This window comes from Anopheles ziemanni, chromosome 3, assembly GCF_943734765.1.
Source record: "Anopheles ziemanni chromosome 3, idAnoZiCoDA_A2_x.2, whole genome shotgun sequence".
In the NCBI taxonomy this organism is placed as follows: domain Eukaryota; kingdom Metazoa; phylum Arthropoda; class Insecta; order Diptera; family Culicidae; genus Anopheles; species Anopheles ziemanni.
The window spans coordinates 49568354-49596212 of record NC_080706.1 but is presented as its reverse complement, the minus strand read 5'-3'; the positions used below and the strand labels follow the sequence as shown (position 1 = coordinate 49596212).

Genomic DNA, 27859 nt, shown 5'->3' with positions numbered 1-27859 from the left:
GGAAAGTTTAACAAGTTATGAGTGTTGCACAGTTTACCTGAAACCGAAAATAAAAAGTGCGTTCAGCTAGTGAAGCTACGAAGGTGAATCTGAAAGTATTGTGTTTGTGGAAAATTGTTGTTTTGTTGGAATAGCTTGAAGCTATCGCATTTGCAAAGTCGTCTCGTATGTTGTTCTTTTTTCGTTGGTGATCAGTGTTGGAAATTTCTGGATACCGTCAAGATACGGTAATAAAGCCACTAAATTAAATCGTTGTTGAAATACATCTCTCGTGCTCGAACAAAAGAGGAGGTGAATTTGTGTTTTCAAAGCAGTGGGTGAAACATCCAACAGGGTGGAGCACCGACAACATTCCAATATTCCACTGTTCAGTAGGGCACCGGAACATCCGGCAGCCAATGAAATTAACGGCCTCAAAATGAGTCTCAACGAAGGGAACGATTTTCTGGTAAGTAATCGCATTCTTTTGCTGCGTTTCTAGGGAGTGTTATCAGTGCTCATCCGGAGTACTCCACCCCGCGGGTTCATAAGCAAAGCGGCAACATATTGGTCGGTTAGCTAGCATATGGAACGTGAAGTTGGGATCCCTGTGAATGACGAACGAAAAAATCCCCGCAATTCCACCAGCAGCCTCATTTAAACATGATGCATGACGTGGCTTGAAAGGTGTTTTGATTGCATCAGAAAACAAACGCTTGGGCGTCGGTATGAGCTGTGCAACAGTGACCGTTTTTCCATTTTGTGTGTGTGCCTCCGAACAAACATACGCCAAAGCCATCATATCCCGCATTACTTTTCCTTCGGAAACCCTCATCATTTTACGTGCAATACTCTTTTCTCTTGATTAAACGAAGTGTCTATTAGAAAGGATCTGATGCGGGTGATCGTCTACCACAGGGGAGTGAGGGGTATTAAATATCATTGGGGCAAAATTTCACAAAGATTTCCATGTTGCTATTACACGTCGTTAGTGAAATGTTCAACTCGTCTAGTGTTTTAGAATAGTAAATTATACGAATACAAAATAGAAGTAATTTTCACAATTATTGAAATTTAGGGCCACAATAAAAACATACTAATATCGAATGCAATATGGGTCAAAACGTAAGAAACTTTCAAAACATCAACAATGGTAGAAAAAGGACCTGTGTGGTCATCAACAACTATTCTATTGTCTTAACTTACAAAATTTCAATTTTGGGATGACTTATCTCAAAATATGTGCCAAAAGTTTATTAAAACAACTTTATTTTCAAACCACATACAATGTTATCGTTGGGTTTTAATCGTTTTGAACCAATGTTTTTATGGCTCTTATAAAATTATGTCTGGAAAGATTGGTCTGAAAAAATTGTTTTAATGTAGTTTTTGTGTTTCTTTGTGTGTTGGTTATGGAAAATTAAAGTTTTTTACGATTCGATTTTAATTTTCTTAAAACAGGTGTATATTGCCTCAGATTCCCCTATTTAAAACACTTCCCCCAAACAGTTTTAAAAATAAAACTAATTTGACTGTGTATCTAGTATTCAGGATTATGTTGGGAGAGTATACATAAAATAAAAACATGTAGACGCGTACTGAGTGTTGCTCCTTACTTTTTGCGTGCTTAAGGCTTGATTAGTTAATGTTAACTTTTAGATATGATCGTCAATCATTTGAGAACTATTGCTGATGTTTGCAATGAAAAGAAACAATCTGACCTTATCTATCGCTCATTTCATCGTACCTTGTTGATGGAGCATGTTTGCACATTCGTAAACATTTTCTTCTTCTTCCGATGTGCAATGGTGAATTCTAAGTTTACACAAACCATTTCATACTCTTGCCAGATAACGGTACAATGACACCTTTTCTATTTCTCCTATTTTTCGGGCCCAGTATAGGTACACCGATACGCCATTCGGCGTCAGGATCGGTTTTGCGTAGTGCCTTTCAACGTTTTTGGGGTACAAATTTATTGCGCATCTTATGCGGCGAAATACAACTCCTGCGGAATGGGGGATGAACTGATCTGGTGCAGTACGTGACGGTATTGCGTGAGGATGTCCGCTGGCATGGGAAGAAGATTTCTTATCGGTTATCAAACACAACTGCAACCAATAAGCGCATGTTGACGTTGCTCTGCCGAATGCACACGCGAACCCTCGGACAGGTCGATGCAATGCACCTTTTCAAAAACAAACTCAAGTTCAAGGATGTTCCTTCGGCACTCTCTACCCACATACAGAGCACATCTTTAGCATTCAGTTCGTTTTCTTTTTTTTCGTTCCACCTCGGTTTCCATTCATGAGATAAGGTGGCGAGTGGCTCATGTGGCTTAACGGATCAAGCACATGGCTACACAGCTTGTCGTTACCCAAAGATGCCTAAGTTCAAACCAAGTTGTACTCGAAAAGTTGATAAGGTCCCTCGACGAGAAAGACGGCCGAGGGGAAAATGGCCGATCGCTGGCATGCGTCGTTTAAATTATGTAATTTGTTTTTTTGTGGCTGGTCCATTCTGTCAAAAACGAGTTTTGATTTTCTTTACATTTCTGAACCGGCACATGTTATATTCAAAGCGTGTTAAAAACTTTTGTAGAATGGTATTAATGTTAACGCAATGATTAAACCTCCTTACCAATTGAAACTAACTACTTTCAACCGAAATTAGCGCTTGTAGGCATGATTTGTTATCAGATATATCGAGTACAAGCAGAACACTTTACAATATGCAGGCTGGCGCCGGTTTTCGTCACCAAGCGAAACTAGTCTGAAGCGGGAAACCTGCAACAAGTCGTTTATTGGTCCATGTTCGAACGTTCTGTTACACAAACTGCATTACATCGTAAGAATAAAGAACGAAGCACGTTACTAAAAACTAATTCCGAACTACTTTCAAACGAAAACGGGCCAGCCTGTAATGAGCTTTTGATTGGTTTGCAATGATCATCAGTTCAGGGCTCAGGGCTATCAGTTTCTTATCGTAGATTTGATCCCCTTGACTACAGACTACGCTATGTATTCTGAATAATCTTTTCTACACTTTTCTATTTTATTTTAGAATTGTTCCGAACCCCTCGATATTTCAAACTTACCTCAATGTTATAAATGTTTCTACCCAAAAGATTACATCCGTTTTAGACGTAACTTTTTCAAGAAACTGAAGCATCCAAAATGACATCGACATAAAATCTCGCTCTAGGAAAAACCGGTTCAAAATTCATAATTGCTTCAGAGGTGCCTGGGTTCTCTTGTACGGCGAGCCTGCTGCCCCTATCCATACGTCGTGTCCTTAATCCTTGAACATCGGGAAGAAAGCAGGAGATACAGCATAAACCGGTTACATTTATGGTTTTCGTATGGAAGTATCATTCCATTTAATTCTCCCACGTTTTTGGCTTCTTCCTTGTCCCGGGGCGGGATTGCTTGAGGTGAAGCGTTGAAACATTTCACTCGCACCCGAAAACAAATCGAACTGATTGCGATTGAAAAGGGCACCGTCGATGTGTATCTGGAATGGTGAAAGGAAGCGTTACAAGAAAACGCACGAGAAAGGATCCTAAAGGATCGTATACGTTGGTAAAAGTGGAAGTAAAAGTAAACCTGTTTTTCGGAGCCGCTCAACTTAATCTTGACTGTGTGGTTTTAGGTTTATGTAAGAAAGCAAAAGCATACTGAAAGAAACACCCATTGATATAAAATTCGGAAATAGGAAAAAACGATCAAATTTAAACGACGGTGACAAACAAGCAAACCAAAAACAGAGTGATTAATAAAATGTAGCAACATGAGAAAATTGAGTCAACATCACGATGGACTGCACAAGTAAGACAAGTCAATGGCAAATGAAAACTCTGATCTACAGATTGCCGGTTTTCTTAGTTCCTACATGTAATGCCGCTCCGTTTTGGTTGTTTTTGGGAATTTTCCGGTTTTTCCATCTTCTTTACGAGACTTCTCTTCTACTTCTATTCCCACTTCTTTCATACATCAACTATGCTTCGCATCCCTCTCTCTCTCTCTCTCTCTTCCCATCATTCCGTTAATCAAATTTAATTCACTCTTATTCCTTCTCGTACGTTCATCAATTTCTCCTGTTTCTTCCTCTCAAGGAGCAAGTGAATGTATAGTTTTTCTTTCGATGTTCGTTTTGTTTTTCTTCTTTTTGTTATTGTCGGCGTCTTGGCACGTTTTACCCCTTTCGGCCACAGGTGACTGACCACTACTCACCACACACACACACACTCTTCTTTCTTTTTGGTTAAGTTATCCAACGTTCGCTACGGGGGAAGTAACGACCATTTCTCCACACTCCTTTCCACCACCTTTCTCTTTGGATGATGCTACGGGAAAAAATCTCGTCTATGCTTCACGAGAGCAGAACCTTTTGCACATAACACACACCCAAACCGAGCGCGTGGGGTTCTATAATTTCCATATTTTTCTTATCGTCCGCCTTGTTTTCTCCAATGGCTTCCCGTTTGGCGGTAATGCCCAGAACTTTTTGATTCACGTGCGTTGTTGGCGGTCTTCGCGAAGCCGTGAAGTTTGCCCAACCGACGACGCTGCCTGGCGTTGTTGTGGAGAAGTTGTAGGCAGGAAGGATCGCCGAGAACAAAACGGGAACGAACGGAGAGGAGAGATGTTCCACTGGGTTGGTTTGGCTGCGGAAGGCACCGAGTTGAAGAACCTGGCTAGAATTTCAACTTCGTACGTTGGCCATCGGGTAGGAACCTACATATCGTCCACGGTTCTACGGCTCAGTTGCGCGTCGGTTGTACTTTGTGGCGGTTCTGTCATAAGACGCGCGTCTTCGTGTTGCTCCCTTTATTTGCTTCACATTTCCCGACTGCGTGCTTCATATTTCCCGAGTTTGTTCCCCGTGCGGTGCTCATATTGTGGTTTCAGGACGTTTGTTGAACAGCCCGCCAGCGAAGCAACATGTAGCAACGGCTATAAGCTTCCGGTACTCCATCAAGTGATACCCTGTGGGGTGTAACGGCGTCGCTGTCGCCGTAAAGATGGCGCATTATGTAAGTATATCAACAAAAGTGCCCTACAATTTCCGTCCGGGAAGAGACAGCTTCTTGGTGGTGCCTTTTTTGGGGCGTCTCAACCCGTACTTCACGGCGAACCGGTACAGTTCGCGAAATATAACGGAACTTCTTACCGATCTTTCTCCACCACCGCGGCAAAGCAGAGCGCCGCCCCCTCTCCAAACCCTGCTATTCTACCGGTAAACAACGGACACACAAAAGAAAATGGCGGCCACGGTCTGGCTCAAGCCGGATTCAATTTGGAAAGGACCGTTTAATCGATGTGTTTGCAATATGGTCTTGTATGTTTGCTATTGCTGTAGACAATCGATCACGGCTTATGGATTATTTATACATCGTTCCATAATTGATTACTGCTCAAAGGTTCTTGTAGTAGAATGGGCCACTCGCGTGGTGAAGGTAAGTTATGTCCCGCCCTCACCGATGCTGGTTTTTAAAACCTTGACTAAGGCGTACCTTTCCGAAAAAATAAATGTCAGTCGTCACACAAAAGTTAGCCTCATTCTCATAAATATGCGTCATGCTTATATGAGAAAAAATAGTACTCCTTGTTTAATGGATCCTGACCTTCGGAAGGGGTGTATCGAAAAGATATGACTCCACTATCTCACGCGTATAACTGGTAGCTGTGGGCGCCCCCGAATGTTGTCCAGATACGGTACGAAGCAATTCCACCGTAAAGCGTTCTGGAACACCGTGATAAGAGGCTAATCAGCTGTGTATTTACCTGCCTGCCATGTGTCACCGGAGAGAGAGAGCTGCTACAAGCTGTTTATGGCATACCGGAGGCTTCAGATTGGAGGTAGTGGCTTTAAGTGTGGCTGGATTTAGCGAATGAGCTATAACACGTTTGTACTTGCGGTGTGAGCGCCCAAGGAAGGTAGCTTGGGGAGCTGAAAAATCATGCGCAATTTATCGACATTCAAAATGGTTGTAAATTACTTGACACGCGCGGCCGTGAGGCGGGATGATGGGGACAGGAATACTTCCCATATTCTTCGCACCCAGTGGTGGTCCAGAAGTGCGCATTTTCTGTTCCGAACAGTGATAGAAACCAGTACGATCAAGCATTAGGCCAGAGCTGAAGAGATCGACTTTCGTCCAGTCGGTACTGATAATGATTATCTCTATGGCTCTGGACGGTGCACTCCATAATCGGGAACACGTTGGTGTTTTGCCGATGGGTGGGACCTTGAAAATCCCTGAACTTTATGATTTTTGCTGAACACAAGTTAGATGATAGAGACAGAAAAAATGGAAATTCAAAAAAGATCGTTTGTTAGGATGAGATCTTCTCTCGACTATCCTATTAGCACGACTTGCGGTATGTAATTGAGCCGGTATATTGTTCCCGCGACCCCTTTTGGTACCTCCCATGTGTCGGCCCTGTGGTCCTATTAGTCCAACTGTCTACTATACTAGAGCAGTTTGCCTGCGCCGAGGACACTCTGCTGTCGGGGACGGATAATTACATTACGATGGTTTTTTAATGCATTGCGCGCGCCCTCGTCGCCGTCTCGCGTTCTGTTTTCCGCTTTTCGCAACGATCACCTTCCGCGTCAAAAACCCTGCCGCCTGGCGCTACCCGACCTCCGACTGGTGGTCGTACGCGGGGAAATGAGTCCCAGTTTGAACATCCCCAGAGTTTACCTTGCAGGGTTTATCATTGTTACCGCAAATGAGCCTCCCTTAGCCGGTTACGACGCCGGCTTCGAGACGGTACAGGGAAGAAAGTGTACAAGTGTGTATGAGAGACGGTTGTGTGTTTGTGCGTGTTTGTGTGGGACACACGAGAAGATCGCCGTCGGAAAGATCTTCTGAGAAAGCGCCATTTCCCGCGAGTCGGGAAAAAGAGAGCGTAAAGGTAATCCACTTGAATAACACGATGCTGTGGCTCTGTGTGAGAGAGGACTTGTGGAAAAAATTATGTTTCCCCGGGAGAGAAGGAAGGGAACGATACCGGAGGGCGGGCGATACGACGTAGCAACAGGTACACGGAGGCGTAGGTCGCGCCGGAGGGGCGTGGATGTGTTGGGTCAGGTGTATCAGGGGCCGCGACGTCGTCGCGAGTGCGCGCGCCTCTAATATTGCCAACCGGCTTCGTCTCGCACTCGACCAAAGGCCCGCCAGTATCGGTTGAGACCTCGCACCGTGCAGACCCGGTGCTGCACGGGACACCCAGTACCAATTCCGAGCCGGGTTCAAAACACCACGCGCTTTACGATCGCGATCAAAATGCAGAACAACGCCGATCGCCATTTCTTCGCGGCATTGAATCGACCCGCCCTAACTCTCCTTCTCCCTGTGGTAAAAATTGCGAGAGTAATCTGTCGGGCAGCATCGATCGCAACCAGCCGCATGTAACGTTTTAATGTTCATATACCGTGCAAAGGAAAATAGTTGCCACGTACAGCGATTTTCGTTTCGCGTTCCGCCGGGCCTTTCGTTCGATGATCGGTGCCCGGGCTACCTTCCTTCGCCAACCCATTTGTTTTATGCTCCGTGCAGAACAACCCTTGTGGGCGCATAAGAGTTGGGAAGTAGATGCCAGTGTGGCAGTCTCGATACTTCCGAAGTGTTAACCGTGGAGTGAGTGTTTTCGCTGTGGTTTTCTTTGCGTGGCGAAGTGTTTTGCGTCACCGACTAGGGGAGAATCTGTTTCGGTTTTCCTGTGTAGAATTTAACGAAGGAAACTAAAATTTAACCTCAATTCTCTAGTCAAGTTTCCTGTCACGTACCATCATCATAACGTGTGTTGTATGTGACCTTCCATTGTTAGTGTTTTTGAAGTAAAAAAAATGTTTCAAGTGTCGCCGCTGAAACGCCGTCGATCGACACGATCGTGCTGGCAGTGCAGTTCCCTCGATGTACCGTAACGTGCGCTGCAAAAGGTTTCAGTGAGACTATTGACCCTTATAGCAACGGTGGAAACATATCTATATCGATGTTTAAATGAATGTGCATTAATTGCCAAACTGCAATTGTACCGCCGATCAGACGGCCATCGCCACAGCGGGGTAGACGGGTGCGGCAATAAAGAGGAAACTCTCATCCGTTACACATCACCACGGTGGTTGAATAATCTGCGTTGGCACGCCGTGGACCGAAGAGAAATGGGTTTCGCGACTCCGCACCGCATTTCCACCAGCACCGAGATGAGTGGGAAGAGATGCCAGATGAAAATTCCATTACTTTCTGCGGGCGGCGAGTATGATTATTAGGTTCACACTGTCGTGCTTCGAAGACCCGGAGTTGCTGAAGTGACGGTTCAGTAGGAGTTTAGTGTGCGACAAGAGTGTGACTTTTGTGTTTCGGTTGAACAAGCCACACGGATTTGGAAGATAGTAGGTCCCACAGCCTACGTGCCTGGGCTAACGAAAAAATAAATAAAAATATATATATCCATTGTGCCTGTGTCTGTGGACAGCAGCAGCATTTCCGCGGTGGTGGCATTAATCAGCGCCATAAAGACCAGAAAATCATTCGACCGGAAGCGGCCGAGTGAGAGTTGCTGAAAGCGCGTTCACTGCTGCTACTGGCACTGGAAGAAATTGTCCGTCCCGTGGACCGGCGGAAGAGTGAATGATTGTGGACGTGGGGCGGTGGGGACAGGGCGCGAATATCATACAACACCCAACTCGGTGTGGCTCGGCGGAACATTCAGGTCGGCGTGTAACGTTAGTAACGCCAACTGTCGCAACAGTGTGAGGGGCCGCTTTTCCTGTGTGCCTACGTGAAAATACGGCTAACCCAAGCCCATAAGGAGGAAAACTTGTGAGCGAATTTGCAGTGAACGCGTGAAAGTAGAAGAAGCAGTTGGAAAAGGGATAGGAAAGCAAGCAAGTTGAACGAACATCAAAGATCGGCAGCAAAACTTCGGCAAGATGGATGGTGATATAAACAATTTTCTCTTCAACGTACGTATTTTGGGGGGCATCCCCTCCCTCACACGGTTATTGCAACAAAATGGTTATGTGTGGGTTTTGGGAGGAAGTACCGGGAAAGGAAAATGCAAGTTTGATTGGTACTTTTCGGTGCTTTTCCGATCCGATCGTGAACGATCGTTTTGAGGCTATGAAGGTGTTGGGAAAGTAGTGTCGGATGATGAAATAGTTTTTCGTTCAGTTTAATAAAATTGCCATGGGATATTATTTCTTGATGAGGGAAAACTTAGACATCAGCCATTTGTTTTATTAAAAAATCGCGAGGCTGTTGCGTGGCGTATAAATATGCAATGGAAGTCTCAAAAATCAATATTGGCATAGATGATTTTCTTACGTGGCATTTAGTTGTAACTGTTGCTTCTCGATAACTTATCTTTACGGTAACTTGTAGCAGTGAAATGTACACAGTTGGTAGCGTTGTAAATACTTCTACAGCTGGACAGGGAAGTGCACAGAAAAGAAGAATCTCCAACGTATTTTCTTTGCTCCGGTTTCTCTAAATCATTTTCGTTTGTTTCGGTATAAATTAGAATTTTTATTTGTTAGAAGTTTAATTTTTTATGCCCTTGGTAATTGTTTTCATTTGTTATTATTATTTCATTCATTATTTCATTTCATTTCAAAGAATTCTGAGTTTGAGATATTAGAAAGGAATCACTTCATTTTTCATCGTCGAGTGGATTGAGATGGAACAATGTCGTCGTCAGAGCTATTTTTTTTTTCAAACTGATGGGAGGCACTGAACGTTCATCCTAAAGAACTCCAATCAGATTTGATACTTCTTTAATTTTTAAATTATTTAACAAATTAAAATAAGCAAAAAGCACTAAAATATCGCGTTCATTTCGAACTTAAATTAAACGTTTAAAACCACTTGAGATGAATTGTGCCGCGATTGCCACACTTCTTGACGAGAGCACCTCTTATCGGCGATATGTAGAGGCTTCAACGTGTGCTCCAAGACCCTTAGCGATAAGGAAGGCGAGGGAAGGTCGTGCATCAAACGCTTTCAAAAACATTCATTCACCTAACCTCGCTTTATGCTTGCCTGTTCGTTTAATGTGGTGAAAAACGAGTTTTCAATGTTTTTCCTTTGTCACACTTTGCACACGCTTTTTTATGTGTCTTGTCTTGGGGAAATTCGTTTTCGTTTAGAAGTTGTTGCTTAATGTTTTATTTTCCCCGCCTGTTCTAGAATATTGCGTCGGGTTGTTTGTTAAACAGTCGTTTACTTTACGCCGAGTGTGTGATATGCGGTTCATTTCTTATGGGAACGGAACCACCACGTCGACAACCACCAGGCGCGCAACCTGTGTTGCCTCCCTATCTCGTAGCCCCACAAAATGCTCCCGACATTTGTTGAAATATTTTTTTAAAACTATATGTGTATGTGTGTGCCTTGCGCCACGATGCCTATTTCGCCGGTTGTGATCTGTCGCTCAGGGTTTCCGTTTTTTTTCTCTTCGTGAAAGTCGACGGATGCGAGAGGGTGGTAATGGATGTTGCCACCTCCCCGTGGGGATAAAGCCGGGCTGTTCCGAGCGAAAAAACACGTGCTCCGCGTAGCAAAAGCTGTCGACGTAAGCAAGCGCACTGGAGAAACCTGTTTCCCGAGAGCTTTTGCTGCTGACGTCCGTCTTCTGGGCCGCGAGCTATTGTGACTTTTTTTCCACCGGTGGAAGTTCCCTCACTCGGCTCACTATCACCTTCGGTCACGCGAAATCTTGGCAAATAAAAGTATTAACCCCCGCTTTGAAGCCCTTGGGAAGTAGAAAAAAGGAAACATCCCATGGACTATAATTTCCCTACAGAACCAAACCAGCATAACGTCAACTCAACCGGTTTTGACGGTTCGCCGGTTGCCGGTCTCCCGAATGTGGCGCATTTGGTCGGATTTCTCTCACCGGTCCCGTACCGGAGAGGACGCTGCAAGAGCTTGTGTCAAAATGACGCAATCTGGTCGATGGAGCCCCGATGGAATCTCTCCCAACGTGGCTGTCTTTGTGCTGCCTTACTGCCATTTAGGGGTGCCCCTTTCGCATTAACCACCGTGAAAGCTGGGCAGGGCCAATGAATATCGGGTGGCGGCAACCTACCCACCCTAGACACCGTGCCCGTGTCCATTGCCCAGCGGCCGCAACGTTCGAGGGCCGCGCCATCGCCATTGTTGTTGACCTCAATCTGACTACTTAGAGCATAAACGCGGCGGTTCAACGTCAACCGTTCGCCGCAACTATCGATCGACCTGCAATATGCTGCAGCGCAGGGCTTTTACGGGTTTGGAATTCGTTCCTAGCGCAGCAGGCCATCGAAAGCCAGTTCTAGTTGCCTGGTGGTACCAGCGCCCGATAGCTTCCCAAAATGAACCGAGAACTACGCTGTTCCGAGGTGGAGACCGAAGGAGAAGCCAAAAATGTTGTAGTCATCGAGAAGACCGAAACGGTATAACAGAATCCGGCAAGCGTTCTTTCGATTTTCTTTCTCCAGGTGTAACGGTATTTTGAATTCTTTAATGCATAAGGCCATTGACTCAAGCCGAGATTTTAGAAATTTTCTTTAGCGGTTCGTTGTTTTGTTGATTGGAAAATTGAGAGAAGAATTTAACCTTTACAACTTACTTTTTGAAAATACAATTTTAATACAATCTTTTAGTATCACATAGAATAGTTGTAAAAAATAAAACTAGGCTAATTTGTAAAATGCTGTGATCGTTGGCGAACTCTATTTATCAAACAGTCAAAATGGGTGGGCAAATTGAAAATAAGTACAACCCAGTCTGAATGTAGCCATGCTTAATGGTTTCCGTGTTGACGAGTTTGTGTTTCCTTCACCATTCCAAAATGCTTTCTTTCGCCACCTCCAGAGACATGGTACGCATTCTAATGACTTCTTGCAGGCGCGTAGGTTCGTCTTCGGCGACCTCATTCTTCCCGTTTTACCGTTGCATATGATTCATTCGATGGCGTTTTAAGTGTGGAATGTTGGTGGTGGACATTAAATGATGGTTTTCTACGACTTGTTTTTCTCTCCGGTGGTCGAGAAGAAGGGAACCAAGCAAAGAAGGTTACCTGGTGATATTTGAATGTAACGATAGACTGCTAAATGCTTGTGCAAACAGAGTGAGAGTAAGAGGTTCTTGTTGTTTTCGACAACAAAGGGGCTCTTTTAAACCATTCCTACACCAAAACCGATTTTCTTATGATCTCCATTTTAACCTTGGCTTGAGACATTGCAAATGTCGCTTTCAAAATCGGCAAGCTTCGTGCTTCACCAGCGCCGCCGCTAACCTTTCACCGGCGATTAATCACTTTCGGTTCAACCGAGACCACGTGCTCTCTCAGTTGGGACTTTGTGGACCGGTTTTTGTTTTCGCCTCCAGAAACCCACACCACCGGTAATCAGGTTTTCCATGATGGCTGGCCAACTAGATGGTAGCACCACTACTTCTGGGGTAGTAATATTTGTAATCGTTTTTCTTGCTCGTAGTATGCTGAGGTTTTGATCGCCCTTTTCATTTGAAAGTTTTCCGTCCAAGGAAGCTAAGATCCTTTCGCCAACGCCGCAACAGGATGCACGGAGAGTTATTTTGCGTAACCGGGTATTTTAAAGTAAAACAGACCAAAACTGCCACCAAAAATCATTTAAATTTTATCTTTTTCAACCTCCATTTCACTCTCTCTCTTTTTCATCACCAAATATGCTTACCCGTACCATTCAGTTGACGGTGAAAGTAACCATAGCAAACAGTAAATTGGATCGTCGCGCGTACTTTGATTCGGTGATCGTTTTTTCCCAACATTGTCTTGTGGACTAAAAGTTTTTTATTTTAGTTTTGTTTGATCCTTACTGCACGCAATTTCGCGAATGAATGTCTTCATCGTTCACTGGAGTGGAGTGTGTGCGATTTTTTTTAACAGACGTAAAGACGCTTCAACTTAAGAAGAAGAAGGGCGCCAAGTTGCAGTTCGCGTGGCAGTCAAGAGAAAGAGCAGCGCATAGGAAGGCACGAAAGGCACCGGTTCGGGGTGGGGAGACTAGACCGCTCGAAAACCCTGACATTTTGCGGTCCGGAATGCGTGTGATACGACGCTGGCGGCGACGTTTTCGGGTTAAGTCACTTGGCACAATGTAAATTGGGTCAACGCGCAGACGAATTTCGAGTTGAATAAATCCCTACCGTCACTGGAACGATTTTGCACGGCTCAACTCAATGATTGCTGGCTCTAAAAGCTTATGTGCTGAATGACTCAATGAGGAGAGAGTTTGAACTCTTTTCAAAGTTTATATGTGACACAGGGCATGCCCTACACCGTGGTTCAATAATTGAATTATATTCACAATCAACAACAGGAACAAGATGAATATTTGTTACTTGCGATGAAGACGTCAGAAGTTCCTTTTTAAAAATACCCATCCTACGCAATGGGATTATTGGCCAAAAATATTGGCTCCTTATGATGTGAGCGCCACGCGTGACGCAATTCTAGCTGCATGTAAATCTGGACCAGAGCAACTGTTTGGCCCAGAGGCTTTCCTAATTTAATATTGCACAATGGGCTCGGGTTTAACTTCTCGTGCGAATCCTGCGGGGCTTCACATGCGATTGCGTAATAATGGTCGCTGGCGTCAGTCGTATGTGTGGAATGGAAGTCTACCTGCTAGTGGGGGTGGGGAGGGTAGGACGAAAAGTCCACCTCAAGCTGTCGATGGGTTTATCAGTTGGAATGCATTGAACGACGTGTTACTTATTCGTTTTTCTTTTCTCTCTCCTTCTTTCTTCCATCCCAGCAGGACGATTGGTCGGGTGAGGATTTCATGGACACCCTGCTGAAGATGGACGATACGATGCTGTTCAGCGGACCGGGCACCGACGCCAACGGTGGCCCCGACGAGCTGGACGAATTCATGAACCGGCTGAACAAGAACTACGCCAACGAGACGTGCCTGGGCGAGCAGCCGGTCATGTCACCGCTTTCGTCGCACTCCTCCTCGGATCAGGACTTCCACGGGTTTCCGAGCGTGACTGGCAGCAGCGGCGGTGGCTCGCTAGACGGTTATCTCGACGACGATTTCACCGGTGGCAGTGCCGGTGGTGGCAGCCTGTCGGACGATCCGGCCACCTTCAAGCCGCTCCTGATGAACGTGGACTTTACCATGCTGAACGACACCGACCCGAACTGCGCGACCGAGCAGCAGATCCTCTCCTCGGGCGCCTCGGACAGTGGCCTATCGAGCGATCATCTGGACCTGTAAGTAGAAGTTTGGCAACTTCCCCGGGCAAAAGAGAAAGAGAGAGAGAGAAATAGGTGACACATCTGTGTCTATGGCCCGAAACCAACCAAACTGTGCTGGGCTGATTCAACAACAAGGGTTTTCTTGATGTTACTTCCAATGTTATGCTACCACGATCGAGTGAAAGGTGTTGCACCTTAGCAGCCTCTTTGGCGACCCCAACAGCAATGCGCCACGTTAACCGTTAACCGCCAAGAGAACGAATGGAAAGACAGCATCCGGCAGGCGGGCAGGGGAAAAAAATGAAAGGGAACAAAATGCAGAGCACTTTCGAACGTGCGTGATGAAAGGAGCACAAACTACATTCCCATGCTCGGAACGAGCAGCAGCAGCGAGCTGCAGTGTCTGTTTTTGACATTTTAAACGCAAGTATGAAATCACGCAGACCAATCTTGGCGTGAGATGAGATGCCTTCCGAAATGCTTTCCATGACCCGGGGAAAAATAATGCATATTGCTATCATCATGCTAGACAAATCTTTCCGGGCAAATGACGGCACCGTTATGGTCCACCACTACACAATACTGATGCTCTATTTTTTTTTTCTCCTCTTGTCTCGTGTCTGCTTTCGCGTCGCTAATGTCAATTGAATGCCGTCGTTTGGCTCTCGCATAAGGCTGTGGTTGTGTGTATATTAAAAATAATTTCTATGCGCAGCAAAGCCGCCGCCGCGTCGAATTTCAGTGTGTGCCGGCGCCTTGTGTCAACGACAAAGAGCCAGCGGGGGGACAAAAACAGATGAGAATCGGTAGATCGAGAGCATTGCCTGGCCAGTTTCCGCCTGCGCCAAGAGCAGCACGCGTTCGTGCAGTCCCTTTGACGGTGGAACGGTCCACATAGTGTTAGCTTAACCTCGTATCCCTTGTACGAAAGTCGTCGGGTTATGTTGTGTAGAGGGTATGAAAAATCTGCGAATCTAATCATCACAACCGGCGCAACCAGATTTTACTGTTGGCATCATCACATCCCGCGGCTGTGGAGGACTGAACATTATGCACCGGCTTGTCTTGTTGTTGTTGACTTCTATAAAGAATAACCTGGCACTACGATGTTTGCGGTTATGCAGCGATGCGATGAATCTGCGCTAAATTCAGGTCAAACTCGGTCGGTAGCGGCTTCGTCTCTACTTCTACTCATGACTTCACTTTGCACTTCGGTTGAGTCATTCGCACGCACACGCGCATGCACAAGATCCGCGGGACCAGAAACATCGGTCGAAATGGGGTTCGAAATTGGATGGCATTCAGATAAATATAGGTCCGGCGGCCTTCATTCAATACTTTGAACAAAAAAGCGTACGCCTGTTTCACCAAGATACAACGGGCTCATTTAGGGAACAACAGAGGCCACTGATAAGAAGGACCGGAAAGTAATATCTTGGGTTCTGCGTTACAGAAAAAGAAACATATCGATATGATGAAGTACACTCTGAGATAAGAACGTGCATCATACCGGGCAGGTCTCTTATCGATTGGGAAATGGTCATAATCTCTTCCTTTTTTCTCTAGTGTACCTATAAGGTGTTGCAATGATGTCTCAAATTTTCGTATGCAGCAAATGGGACGAATTGTTTTTCATGCTGCATCTACATACAAAGAATCTTCTTTAAAAACAGTTTCTATACGTACGTACGTTCGACATGTTGAACAAACTGTTTCTTGAAGTCGGGAAGAGTGCTTAAAAAAAGGAATTTGACTGTGCTTTTTTATAAGGTCAAATTTTTAACCAAGATCCTATCAAGGATATATTCTGTGTTTGCCAATATTGTAAAATAGACAAACATGCGAAATGTGCTGTTCGAATCCCATTTATTGGTTTTATTCATATTAATTATCTTAGATCTGTTACATCGTCGAGTAGTTATACAATAAACTACATGATTTATTCGCTTTGACGCGTTATTAGCTATAATTAATTTGATTTTTCTTTTCTTCTTCCACACCCCCATCATGCCTACCGTAGGGACCCTAATACCGAGTATGAAGCACTCAGCCCGGCACTTTCCTCACCCGGACCGTCGATCAGCGAACGTGGAGGTCAAAACTCGCCGCCACGTTACGTGCAGACGATCGAAATGCATCCAACGGAGACAATGCTGCAGCAAATGCCCATCAAACCAGCACCGGCCGCAATGCAATCGCTGATCGTTGGTCAACAAACGATGACGACAACACCGCCGATCGCTAGCGTGCAGCGCACGGCAATGTCGCAGCAAAAATCGATCGTCAAAACACAGCTTGTTAGTTCGAGCATGACATCTACACAGCAGAAGCCATCCACAAAATTTAACACGGTGACAGCGGGGGGTACCACGGCCGTGTATCACCCGGGAACCGGCGCTGGCATTGCACCGAAGCGACTCGTTACAACGTCCGTCGTTTCGGGCAGCAACGGAAAGGAGCTAAAGATCATTCGCATGGCGACGATGAAGAACGGTCAAACGGTTGCGGTGGCCAATGGGCTAACGACCGCTAACCATTCGGCCAACAAGAAGGTAACGCTACAGCTGAAGAATACCCCGGGGGCCGTCAACACATCGGCAACCAACGGAGGAACGATGCTGCCGAAGAATGTTGTGCTAACGTCGGCCCCGAACGGGGCCGGTGGTGTGCGCAAGATCATTCGCATGCAGCAGCCAACCCAACAGAACGGCCGCCCGATACTGGTGCCGGTAACGATCCAGGATCTGCGTACGATCAAGATTGTGAACACGTCCAACTTGAAGAACAAATCGGCCAACATTAAGCTGGCGGCGGCTAACCTGCTGCAGCAATCCAAGCAGGGTCTGATTCAGAAGAACGTCGTCCTGAGCAAGGATCAGCTGCTGGTCGACGATGGGCTTTCCGATGCCGCACCGAGCTCGTCCGACTCGGAGAGCTACGTGTTTGAGGACATTATGCAGCAGAGCAACTCGGTGATTGCGGAGGTCGAGCGCCAGCAGCAGCAGCAGCAGCATCACATGATCAGCGACTCGGACGTCGAACCAGACGGGGATGACGATGGGGATGACGATGACGTCGATATGGATGACATTGGCAAGGGACGTAACAGGAACGGAACCTACCAGAAGCTAGTGCTGACGACGGAAGAGAAACGGTTGCTGGCCAAGGAGGGCATCACTCTGCCAACGAGCTACCCCCTCACGAAGCACGAGGAACGCGAACTGAAGCGCATCCGGCGAAAGATCCGCAACAAAATTTCTGCCCAAGACTCGCGTAAGCGCAAGAAGGAGTACGTCGACGGGCTGGAAGAAAGGTGAGGCTAGAAATCGCTCTTTTCAACTATTAGTGACCGTTTTTGCTTTTGCTTTCCGTCCTACATAACGCAGTACAAAGCTGCTTTAGCATAACTGTTAGGTTTGTTAGTTAAAAACCTGAGAAAAATGAACGAAAAGTTCATCAATTAATCGATAAGTTGAGCACTTTTCATCCGCTAACCATAGTAACCATAGTAACACGTTTTTTGACCAAGAACACGTTACCATGGTAAATCGATGATATAATGCTATTCTCACCGATTAATGTTCCCTGGGTTGCTATGGTTAATGTGATTTAAGGATCATTCCACTAATTTGTTTATATCTGTCTAATTTTGCAGGGTAAAACAGTGCACCGAGGAAAACCAGAACCTGGTGAAGCGGATCAAGATATTGCAGAGTCAAAACCACGATCTCGTCAGTCAGATGAAGCGCATCCAGTCGCTGCTGACGAAGGGCACGAGCAAGACCACCCAGCCGGCCACCTGCCTGATGGTGCTGCTTATCAGCATGGCGCTGGTAGCTGTCCCGAATCTGAAGCTCGGCAGCACACCCGCCCAGCAGAACATCCAGGACTCGATCGAAATGGCCGAGCTGCGTCAGGAGCCGGCCAACGACAAGCTGCAGGTATCGCCCCAGAGCCGCCGCTCATTACTGTTCGACACCAAGGAACATTCGGCCGCCAGCAGCACCAGCAGCGAGGAGGAGGTAAACTTTGACGAAATCATGTCCTCGTTCAACGCGAACTCACTGATCGCCAACGAGCACGACTACTTCACCGAGGTCGATGGTGGTGCCACCCGTGGCTACGAACCACCCCACGCGAAGCGCCCTCGTGTCGCCACGACGCTGATCGACTACGACGTGGACGACGACGTGTGGAACGGTGGCCGCAAGATTCGCATCAAGCAGGAAGCGCAAGGCTCGATGTCACCCGACAGCAGCAGCAACAATGAGCTGTTCGAGCAGAAGGTACGCGAGTTTCACGCCACGTTGCAGAAGAGTGTCCACGACGTGCAGCAAGAGTTCAAGTCGGCGGAAGCGCTCGCTCTGGCCGACTCAATCAACAGCGAGCTGATCGTGGACCGCGATCTGCTCGATCTGGTGGCAAAGAAGGACAATGGACTGTACGAGCTCAACTTGGACACGTTCTCGAGCCTACAGGCGAAGGGACTCGACGGTGTGGCCGCCGGTATCGATCTACTCCGCGTGCCGGAAGCAGCTCCGATCTTGGCCGGTGCCGACACGACCGGCACCGAAGGAAACGCCGACGCACGTAAGCTGAACGCCTCCCAGCAGATCCAGCAGCAGAACAACAAACGTAAATTGTTGCTATAAAAAGGGGTCATTGTTGGCAATGGGTGGAGAGTGTAGGATGAAAGCTGGCTGTTCATCTTTACCACATCCACAAAAACACACACACACACACAAAGCTGCACAGAAAAACACTGTGCAGTCTTGTGTACCATATGTAAATACTTATTGTATTGTGCGATCATAATTCGCTTAAGAAGATGCACCGAGGGCTGTTTTAGTTTAACCACAACGTATCCTTACCCACGGTGGTCCAAACAGCACTAATTTAGCTACTAGTGACAGAGAAGAAGGAAAGGAGGAGAAGAAGGAGGAGGAGCAGGGTACATTGCAACAGGAAGTGCATTTTTTTCTTACCCGTATTTTTTCTCATGTGTACCCGAACCGAACGGAAAATACACATTCGATGTCCTTGCAAAATGCCTTAGTTGGTAAGAGTTAGAGAAAAACGGAAAGGGAAAACGTGACAGAGTTGGAACACATTGTAAGGGTTCTACATTCAAGTATTCTACTACGCCGGTACTACTAGACATTGCTAGAAGTGTAACTGTTTTTTTTTTAATTTTTATTTTCGTTTCATTAATCTTAACGGAAGGTTTTATTCTCTTTCCCACTTGTGTGTTAATGCTTCCCATCGTGTAGCTCCTTTTGTTGTTGGTGTTTACTGTGTTTCACATATGATTCCAAATTGTTGCAATCGCTCCTTCTCACGCTTTTGTTTTAGGCTTCTTCCACATGATGCTTATTTTATTATGCGCTAGTTTAAGACGGCTGTTGTTTAGGATTTAATCAAAACATCTTATGTGCAATTTATCGATTTGCTGCCGTGAAACGTCTAGACGGTTTGTACCGTCTTCATTCGAAACTACCCATTTGGGTGTACTTTTAATCACGTCACGGAAACAGTAAATGTACGGTTACGAAAACGTTATTTCAGTTTTTTCTGTTTTTATTTTTATTTTTGTTCCACTGCAACACATTCTGCCGGGTAATCCTTATATTCTAGGGTGTAGCGTATATTTCTGTTTTTAATGTTTTATTTCACACTTTCATTTAGTAAATTTTGCAAAGCATTGTTGAGCATGATAGTAGAGTAAAGCAACCTTGCGGGGGGGATATACTAGTTCTGATAAAAAAAAAGATACCATTAACGATAATTAGAACGCTAGCCTAGCTGCTTGGCCACCGCAAATTTCATATGTAACCCACTTTTGCTAACATTTGTCCATGATGATTGTTCAGTGTGTTTGCTGTTGGCAAATAGCTTTGTACCAGGCAGAAACGACCGGGAGAGGAGTGCAGCATTCTTTCACTGTTATTGCTTTTTCTAGACTCCTTTTGCGGATTGCTCTTGATACCACTCTTCTTCTTCGGTACAGGAACTATTATCCACCACCAGCCATTGCAAGGGTTGCAAGATGAAATTGGCGAACCGTTAACAAAACTAGATTTCCTTAGAAACACGTTCAAGCAAACAACAATTGCCGGGAAAGAAATCTGTCGTCTTATCGAAGGAAATGAAAATTTAAACAGAGAACAAAATGGAGACGTCATGTTAGTGGCGAAATAACAACAATTCATAATTGCTCTTATAGACACAGAGAAAAGCGAACGTATATTAAGTCGTACTATTATACAGACCTAGGAGTAGTTAAATAATTAAAATACATGTACATAACGACACTGTTTGTCAGATCTTTTTTTTATTTTCATCCGAAACGGGCTCGATCTTCGATCGATTGGTTCTTTAAACTTTCTTCAGGAATATGGTGTAAGGATCTAACAGTTGACAACGGCCTCGATGAGATCGTGTCCAGCGATAATCCTATCAGACGAGAGCACAATTTTGGCCCCGATCGTACGTTCGAGCAAATGGCAGGCGGCAATTTCCGCGTACGTGATTCCACCGACAACGAAGATAAACATCGTTTTCCCCTTGAACGGTAGCAGTCGATTCAGGGCCGCCTTATGGCTGCTGGCAGAGAGTTCCTTCACCGTACGGGGTGGCCACTGAGCCTCTCCGGACTGGCCACCCAGCGCTCGTCCCGAAACCTTCAGCCGCTCCAAGTGACCCAGCCGGGTGTTGAGATTGTCGAAGCTGGACGCCGCGAATATCATGTGCGTTAGCTGCGTCACCAGCGGAATGTAGTTTCCGTTAAACACGTACCCCGGGCAGGACTTTCCAGTCGACCCGGACCCCGCCGCCGATACCGCATCATGATCCGGCACCACCGACGGACCGGCCGCCTGTTCGTTCGCATCGGTCGGTAGCTGTTTCAGTTTGTTCGCTTCGATCTGGAACGGTGTCTTGAGCGTGGGAATGGAAATTTGTGAGAGCATTTTCGTCTTGCTGAGATTTGTCGTGTCCGGGAAGAGGCGTGCCTGGCAGAGACTGTGGAACACGGTCAGGTGCCGGTAGCCGAATGCGTTCAGATAGCCCGTCATCAGCTTGGTCGTGTCTTCGCCGGTTAGCCCGATCGTGACGTGGTAGAGGCAGATGAGGCGCAACGTGTTGTACTTGTGCGCGTCGCTGCTCAACAGCTCTACGATGTAGTTCATGATCTGCTTGCGGTTCGTGTTGGTAAGGATGCTCTCTTCGATCATCTGGTGCTTCTCGAAGTTGGCTCCAATCTCCTCCACGATCGTCTCGCACAGGCGCAGATGCTTGAAGAGCTCCTTCTTGGCGGCGGCCACCTTGGGCAGTTTGTTCGTTACGTAGTCCTTCATTTCGCTCAACTTCATTTCGCGGGAGTACGCTTTACCCTCCAGCCCGAGTGTCTTGGCCTGCGAGCTGAGCAAGCTGATAGTCTCGGAAAAGTGACGATAGCGGTGCTCGCGGTAGATCATATCTTGAGCCCCGCTCATCCGCAAGCTGGTACCTTCCTGTTTCGCCGCCTGTTGCTGTTCCTGGTCGAGCTGCAAAAATGGTAGCTTACCGCTTTTTATCTTATTCTTCTCCCCATCCACCACCAGCGAGCCCGAGTTTAGTGTCTGTATCTCAACCAGCAACCCGCAGTACACGACCGGCGTTAGCAAACAGGCCGGATAATCGCGATCGCGATCCAGTATGAGCATAGTCGAGAATTCGGGCTCCTTCTCTGCGCCTTGGGTGTCCTTTCCCGCCCCGTTACCCGCCTTCGAGGATTCTATCCGCTGCACCATGTGCAGTATTTTCTCCGCATTCTCTCCGAAGCTAAAAATCAAATTAGGTTTTCCCATTACGAGATTGAATATCCGCAAACTCTGCGCAATCGAGCCGAGCAGCGTGGTGTCGTTACGGACGAACACGTCGGCAAACACGTTCGGAAGCTCCAGGCTGAGAATCGCTTCGTCCAGCAGCAGAAAATCCCACTGAAAGTTATACAGCTCCACGATGCCGAAGAGACCCTCTTCCTCGAGCAAATGCTCGAAGCTGGCCACCACGGAGGGAAATACTAGGACGTGGTACTGTTTGTAGCGTATGTCCGGTTCCATCAGGCTGCTCGTCTGACTCTGGTACCCGCTGATTTGATCCAGCACACTCTTGAACGTGAGCAGACTGGATGAAATAAAGTACAGGAATTGTTTCCTCTTTGGCGGTGGATTCTTTGGGTCGAATTTGAAGATTTTGTCGATCCCTTTCTTCCTGTAATTGTGCGATAAGTTTTTTTTTTGTGAAACCAACCAAACGGGACACTTGTTTCGCGATACCGATGAATACCGTACCTTAACCACGATGCGCCACAAACGTGTTCCAAGGGTTTGATCAGTGCCGGATCGATTATAAGATCCTTCTCCGATGGTATGGAATAGAAGACATGTTGTAGCTTTTCTTGCGCTATCTGCCGGAATCCTAGCAATTTTTCACTAAGCGAAGAATCCATTTCAAGCTGGACCAGGCTATGAGCTGCGATGTTTCAAATGATTGTTTGTGGTTTAAACAACACAACATGAAATCCAAAACAAACAAACAACAGGGTGATAGATATTTGCGTCAGGAACGATTGCTTGTTTGGAGTTTGGAGATTTGGAGTCAAATTATTAGTATATTTTTTAAAGAAACTAATGCAAGCGAAGTGACTAGTTCTTCCATTACTTTATGTGAGTTTATAACGAAAAATCTTGTTTTCGGAACTCTACAAAATTATCAACAACTTTTCAAATATTTGATACAACCCTGACAATTGTCAAACGTCAAACGAAAAGAAAATTGTTTGTTTGCATTTACCAGCGAATGCAACAAAGTTTGCATTGGGCAAAGAGTTGTGGGTCTATTATTTTTGTGCTCCTGTAGTTTTCAATCCCTTTTCTCTCCTGAAAACCGTTACATCATGAGTAGTATGTCAGGTAAGAACATATGCAGTGTTATCAAATTGTTGAATATTTCACTACCGATGCCGAAAACACTCCCATCCACACAGAAGACAGTAATGGCGTCCCGCGTCGTAAGAACTCCAACACGTACACCCGCCAGGACTTGAAGAATGCAATAAACCTGATCATCGAACGGGGCACCTCCATCCGCCGGGCGGCATATATGTGCAACGTCCCGAGGACAACGTTGTCGACGTACCTCAAGTCCATAACGCACGGGAAAATCAGCAAGCTTCATCCGCAGGAGGAGCAGGCGCTATACCAGTGGATGACGGATTGCTGCAAGCGCGGGTTTACCATCAAAAAGCGAAACGTTGAAACGGCCGCCGAAGCGCTGGTACAGAAGAGCGTCCCCGCCCGTACGCACCCGTTCCAGGACACCGAGTTCGGCAAACGTTGCTATCAGAAGTTTGTCAAACGATGGGTAACCACCGATCGTCTTAAGGACCGGAAACATTTCGGTGGGATAGCGGACTGGTTCCTGCACATTGAGACCTACCTGATGGAGTCGAACCTGTTCGAAATACTAAGCCATCCGAACCGAGTATTCCTTTGCGACGAGTTGCGGTTCCGGGAGCGGGTCGAAATGCAGGAACCGATTCGTGCAGTGCTGAAAAAAATGACCATGCTCTACACATTCTCTGCCGCCGGTGAGCATTTGTCGCCGTTGCTGGTGTACCCGTATCGGCGCGATGTACCACCGGACATAGTGAAAGCCGCCCCGAAAAACTGTGCCATCGTAGCGCACGAGTACGGCCAGGTGACCCCGAAGACGTTCGCCGCCTACCTGGACAAGGTGGTAGACAAGTACGTAACGGCAAACAATGTGACCAAACCGGTGATCATTTTCGTCGATGAGTCACAGGTCGATCTTACGTTGCATCTGCACAACACCTGCAAAAGGTTGGGCATCGTACTGCTGGGACTAACGGCTGCCCAGGTTGTGAAGCCGACGGCTAACGTGTTCAACGATATCTGCAGCGGATGGGAGCAAGAGCTGCCAAAGTTTGAAAAGGAATCGAGCCGATCGTTTACGCTGGCCGACTGTGCCGGGCTAATGCAAACCGTGAACCAACGCTATATCAAAAGTGAGGGCTTAACGAAGGATTTCAAGGCCAGTTCGTTGTACCCTTGGAATCGACCCATTCGTACTGCACCGGACACTACCAATTTGGTGGGGATTTCATCCACCAGTGATGAAGTGGACGCTATGGAACCGGACGACGAAGATGATGATAATGAGATAGAAAATTTCCTTGAAAATGTTGATGGTTGGTCCGATGGCGATGACGAAGACGAGGATCTTGATAACGAAGAAGATTTCATGGACGACGAAGACGACGATGACGACGACAATGATGATGATGATGATGATGGTGGTGATGATGAAGATGTGCCTGTCGAAACAACGATGGACAAGGACGCATTGGGAAATCTTCGTAGCAGTGAACCCATTTCCACAAAAATTACAGCCACTCCCGGTGGGTGCGAGAGTGAATCAAAGAAACCAGCTACAGCTACATCCGTCACAGGTGATTCCGAGCTAAAAGCGATTCCAAATGGAACCGCGAATGCTACCGAAGCAGGTGAAGCGCCGGCACAAAACACTTCCAATACGGACGATGAGAACGAAGGGCCACCAGATGATATCGATATCAGTATTAATTTCATAGATTTCAAACGTGCCATAGGTAAGGAACTAACCGAAAAGTTTGAACGGAAGCTGGAAACTCAAGACCGTTTAGCGTTGACCAATCATGCCGAGAACGTCCTGTACGACATCTATCGACAGTTTCGGTGTGATGTTGTTACCGACAGCGACGACGACTATGATATCGTCGAAATTGGCGATGATTAAGGGCTTGATAGGTTTTTGGATTCGGACATTTGTTTTCATTTTCACCTACGCTTTACCAAAAATTTTTTAGCATGGTACAAACATTCCATTAGCTGTAGCTAGTCCGGATAGTATTACGTATTATGAAGCACAAAAACACTAGCGTATCAATAAGAAATAGATTGAATAAGATTATAGCATTTTACTTTTTCCCAAAAAGAGGTACCAAATATTTTTAATTCATTGCATCATTAAGTTTTAATTCTTTGCATTCATAGTGCGTGGTCGAATGTAAGTGCGTGCGTATTTCAATAAAATTAATCAAACCTACATCTACTTGTTTTAATTGCAACATTTTTAAGCTAAAAAATAAAACCATGTTTTAGAAAATGTGTCCCAAAAATGTTGGTAATTTAAATACCATTTAAATCCCTTCTCCAGCCCTCTCGCGGAATCTAATGTAACTAACATGGATGGTTGACGTTGATTTGTTGTTGTTTTGATTCAGTAGTTAAGTTGTTTTTGCATTGCCCCAGTGGCGATGGAAAAAGAAGTTGAATAACTAAAGCGCCGCAAACATTCCAAACAACACAAGAATGTTGAAATCCGTGGATAAGTGTCCCGGTCTGTACTGCGGGCGCACGGTACTGGCCAACAGTTCGCTCAGTGATTGCGGTGCCTGCCTGCGAGGATTCCGGGTGAACGCACAGTACGTTTGTTCACCGTGTGAAAAAGACCTGACTTCGCACGATTGGCTCTATTTAGGATTTATGGCCATCCTGCCATTGATTATTCACTGGTTTTGTATTGATCTGAATGCGAGATCTTCATCGTAAGTAATTAAATATGATGTTCAGGGTGTAGGAATCCATCTAATGGTTTTAAAATACTTTTCTCGTCAGCTTCACCAAAGCGGAACTTATACTACACGCTAGTGCCTGCATAGAAGTGCTTCTTTCGGCGTTTCTCACTATACTGTTCACCGATCCCGTTTGGGAGCTGCGAATCAACTCGTGCGGTGTGCAGAAACTTTCCGATTGGTACACGCTGTTCCACAACCCGACGCCAAATTATGAGACCACCCTTTACTGCACGCAGGAGGCCGTGTATCCGCTGCAAACGATGATATTCGTTTTCTACCTGTTCTGCGTTACCTTCATGATGATCATTCGCCCCGGATTGAACGTAAAGTTTCTCTCGAAGAGGGGCAAACTGGCCGTCTACTATGCGCTCTACATCTTCCCAATCTTGGCGCTGCTCCATGCCGTCGCGGGAGGACTCATTTGTAAGACTTTACCATTAGATTTGTTCCGTGATGAACGATGAAGTTAGTGTGTACGCTTCGATTTCAGATTATTCGTTTCCATACCTAAGTATCGTGATTTCGGTGGTATCGAATGCGCTACATTTTTCGATAAAAATCAACCAAAACGTAATGGTATTGCTGGAGACGTCGCTGATGCAGATGAGAAACCTGACAATTTTACGTAAGTAACACAACTATAAGAAGTGACAATGGTTTAACTAAAATAATCCCACTAACTTTTCTCCATTCCAGTGGGCCATTGGGTTCTGCTGGCATACGGGATCATATCGATTCCGTACGATATCTCCTACTTTGCGCTGTTGTTCGTACCAGCACCGGCTCTGTTTTACATTTTTACCGCAAGGTACACCGATCCGGAAAACTTCAAGTAGAGACATTCTCGGTCAGCACGTGATAGGTTAGCATTAGTAAACGATAATTTATAAAATAAAAGCACCTACTATTACGGATCTGTCATCAATATGAACGATATTTTTAAAACAGTTTTAATTATTGTAGTTTGTACTTTGATAAAACTGAAAGTTATTTATTTACGGTTCGATAAATCGTTTGCTTACGGGCGATTAAAATGTTTCCTACAGTGAAACATATGACACTAGCAGTTTTGCTGTCTATAATCGGTAGAAACTAGCACTTATGTGGGTATGAATGGATACTATTGTTCCGGCTACACATGTCACTTGTTCGCTCAACAGAAGACACAATTAAAATTAGATCATATCATTACATTATAAGATTTTTTCCAGGGCCACGAAATAGAAAAGAAATGCACCCTCCTCAAATGACCACTTCTGCTTGGACTTGTTTGTAACATTTTGGAGACGACGAGTTTGTGTGCATCGGCGTCAAATGGTCAAGAGTTTCCGGTTGTTACGATGATTGGTCGGTTTAGTGGACCGCGCAAGAATCGTGAAAATGATCATGACACTCCATACATTATGGGTAGAAAGATCTGACATGTGCACGTTCCTATCGAATATCCTGTGTATGCGTGAGTTTTTGTATTTTGTTTGTTTAACGCTTTTCTACTATACTACGTTGTATGCTGTTGGTTTGTTGAAGAAATAATTTCCACTCAGAAGTTGTACTATAGATGGGAGGAACATTGAAGCCGGTCAAAAACAATGTGAGAAAAAAACGCGCGCTGCTTGCAACCGAGCAAAGTGACCAAACACAAAACCAAAAGCAAAAACCTAGTCCGCCGCAGGACAATGTAAAATAACACGCCGTTGTCCATAGGTATTGGCGCAGAGTACCAGCGAACACGCGTGCAAAGATGGATGGACTGACTGATTGACTGACTGACTGCCTAACGGATCAATCGACGCTGATTTGGTGGAGTGGAATCGACCGAATTTAGTGCTGTTCGAATTTTGGAAAGCATCTCCGCACAATGGACCGTTTTTGTACAGGTTAGAAGATTTACGAACGTGATCATCAAAAAACAGTGTTGCTTTTTTTCCTCACACACCTTGGCCTCTTTTTCTGGTTCTAGTAA

The 27859-nt window shown here is 45.8% G+C and overlaps 4 protein-coding genes across 4 annotated transcripts; 3 read left to right on the top strand and 1 right to left on the bottom strand.

Annotated features, from left to right (window-relative positions):
* The first annotated feature begins 13 nt into the window (after window positions 1–13).
* LOC131286302 (uncharacterized) lies at window positions 14–19137 on the top strand. Its single transcript, XM_058315236.1, has 4 exons — window positions 14–448; window positions 13771–14231; window positions 16237–17529; window positions 17872–19137. The coding sequence occupies exons 1-4, from the start codon at window positions 419–421 to the stop codon at window positions 18866–18868; spliced, it is 2781 nt and encodes a 926-aa protein (XP_058171219.1). The 5' UTR covers window positions 14–418; the 3' UTR covers window positions 18869–19137.
* A 1471-nt stretch (window positions 19138–20608) lies between these two features.
* Window positions 20609–22723, bottom strand: LOC131286838 (vacuolar protein sorting-associated protein 33B). The gene is made up of 2 exons (XM_058315842.1): window positions 22550–22723; window positions 20609–22469 (listed from the first exon to the last, which is right to left on the bottom strand). The coding sequence occupies exons 1-2, from the start codon at window positions 22705–22707 to the stop codon at window positions 20624–20626; spliced, it is 2004 nt and encodes a 667-aa protein (XP_058171825.1). The 5' UTR covers window positions 22708–22723; the 3' UTR covers window positions 20609–20623.
* A 366-nt stretch (window positions 22724–23089) lies between these two features.
* LOC131287473 (uncharacterized) lies at window positions 23090–25108 on the top strand. The gene is made up of 2 exons (XM_058316523.1): window positions 23090–23170; window positions 23245–25108. Exons 1-2 carry the CDS (start codon window positions 23155–23157, stop codon window positions 25053–25055), a joined length of 1827 nt encoding a protein of 608 aa, XP_058172506.1. The 5' UTR covers window positions 23090–23154; the 3' UTR covers window positions 25056–25108.
* Window positions 25109–25589: 481 nt separating this feature from the next.
* On the top strand, window positions 25590–26789 carry LOC131287790 (JNK1/MAPK8-associated membrane protein). Its single transcript, XM_058316874.1, has 4 exons — window positions 25590–25866; window positions 25937–26319; window positions 26387–26521; window positions 26593–26789. The coding sequence occupies exons 1-4, from the start codon at window positions 25631–25633 to the stop codon at window positions 26730–26732; spliced, it is 894 nt and encodes a 297-aa protein (XP_058172857.1). The 5' UTR covers window positions 25590–25630; the 3' UTR covers window positions 26733–26789.
* Window positions 26790–27859: the final 1070 nt, after the last annotated feature.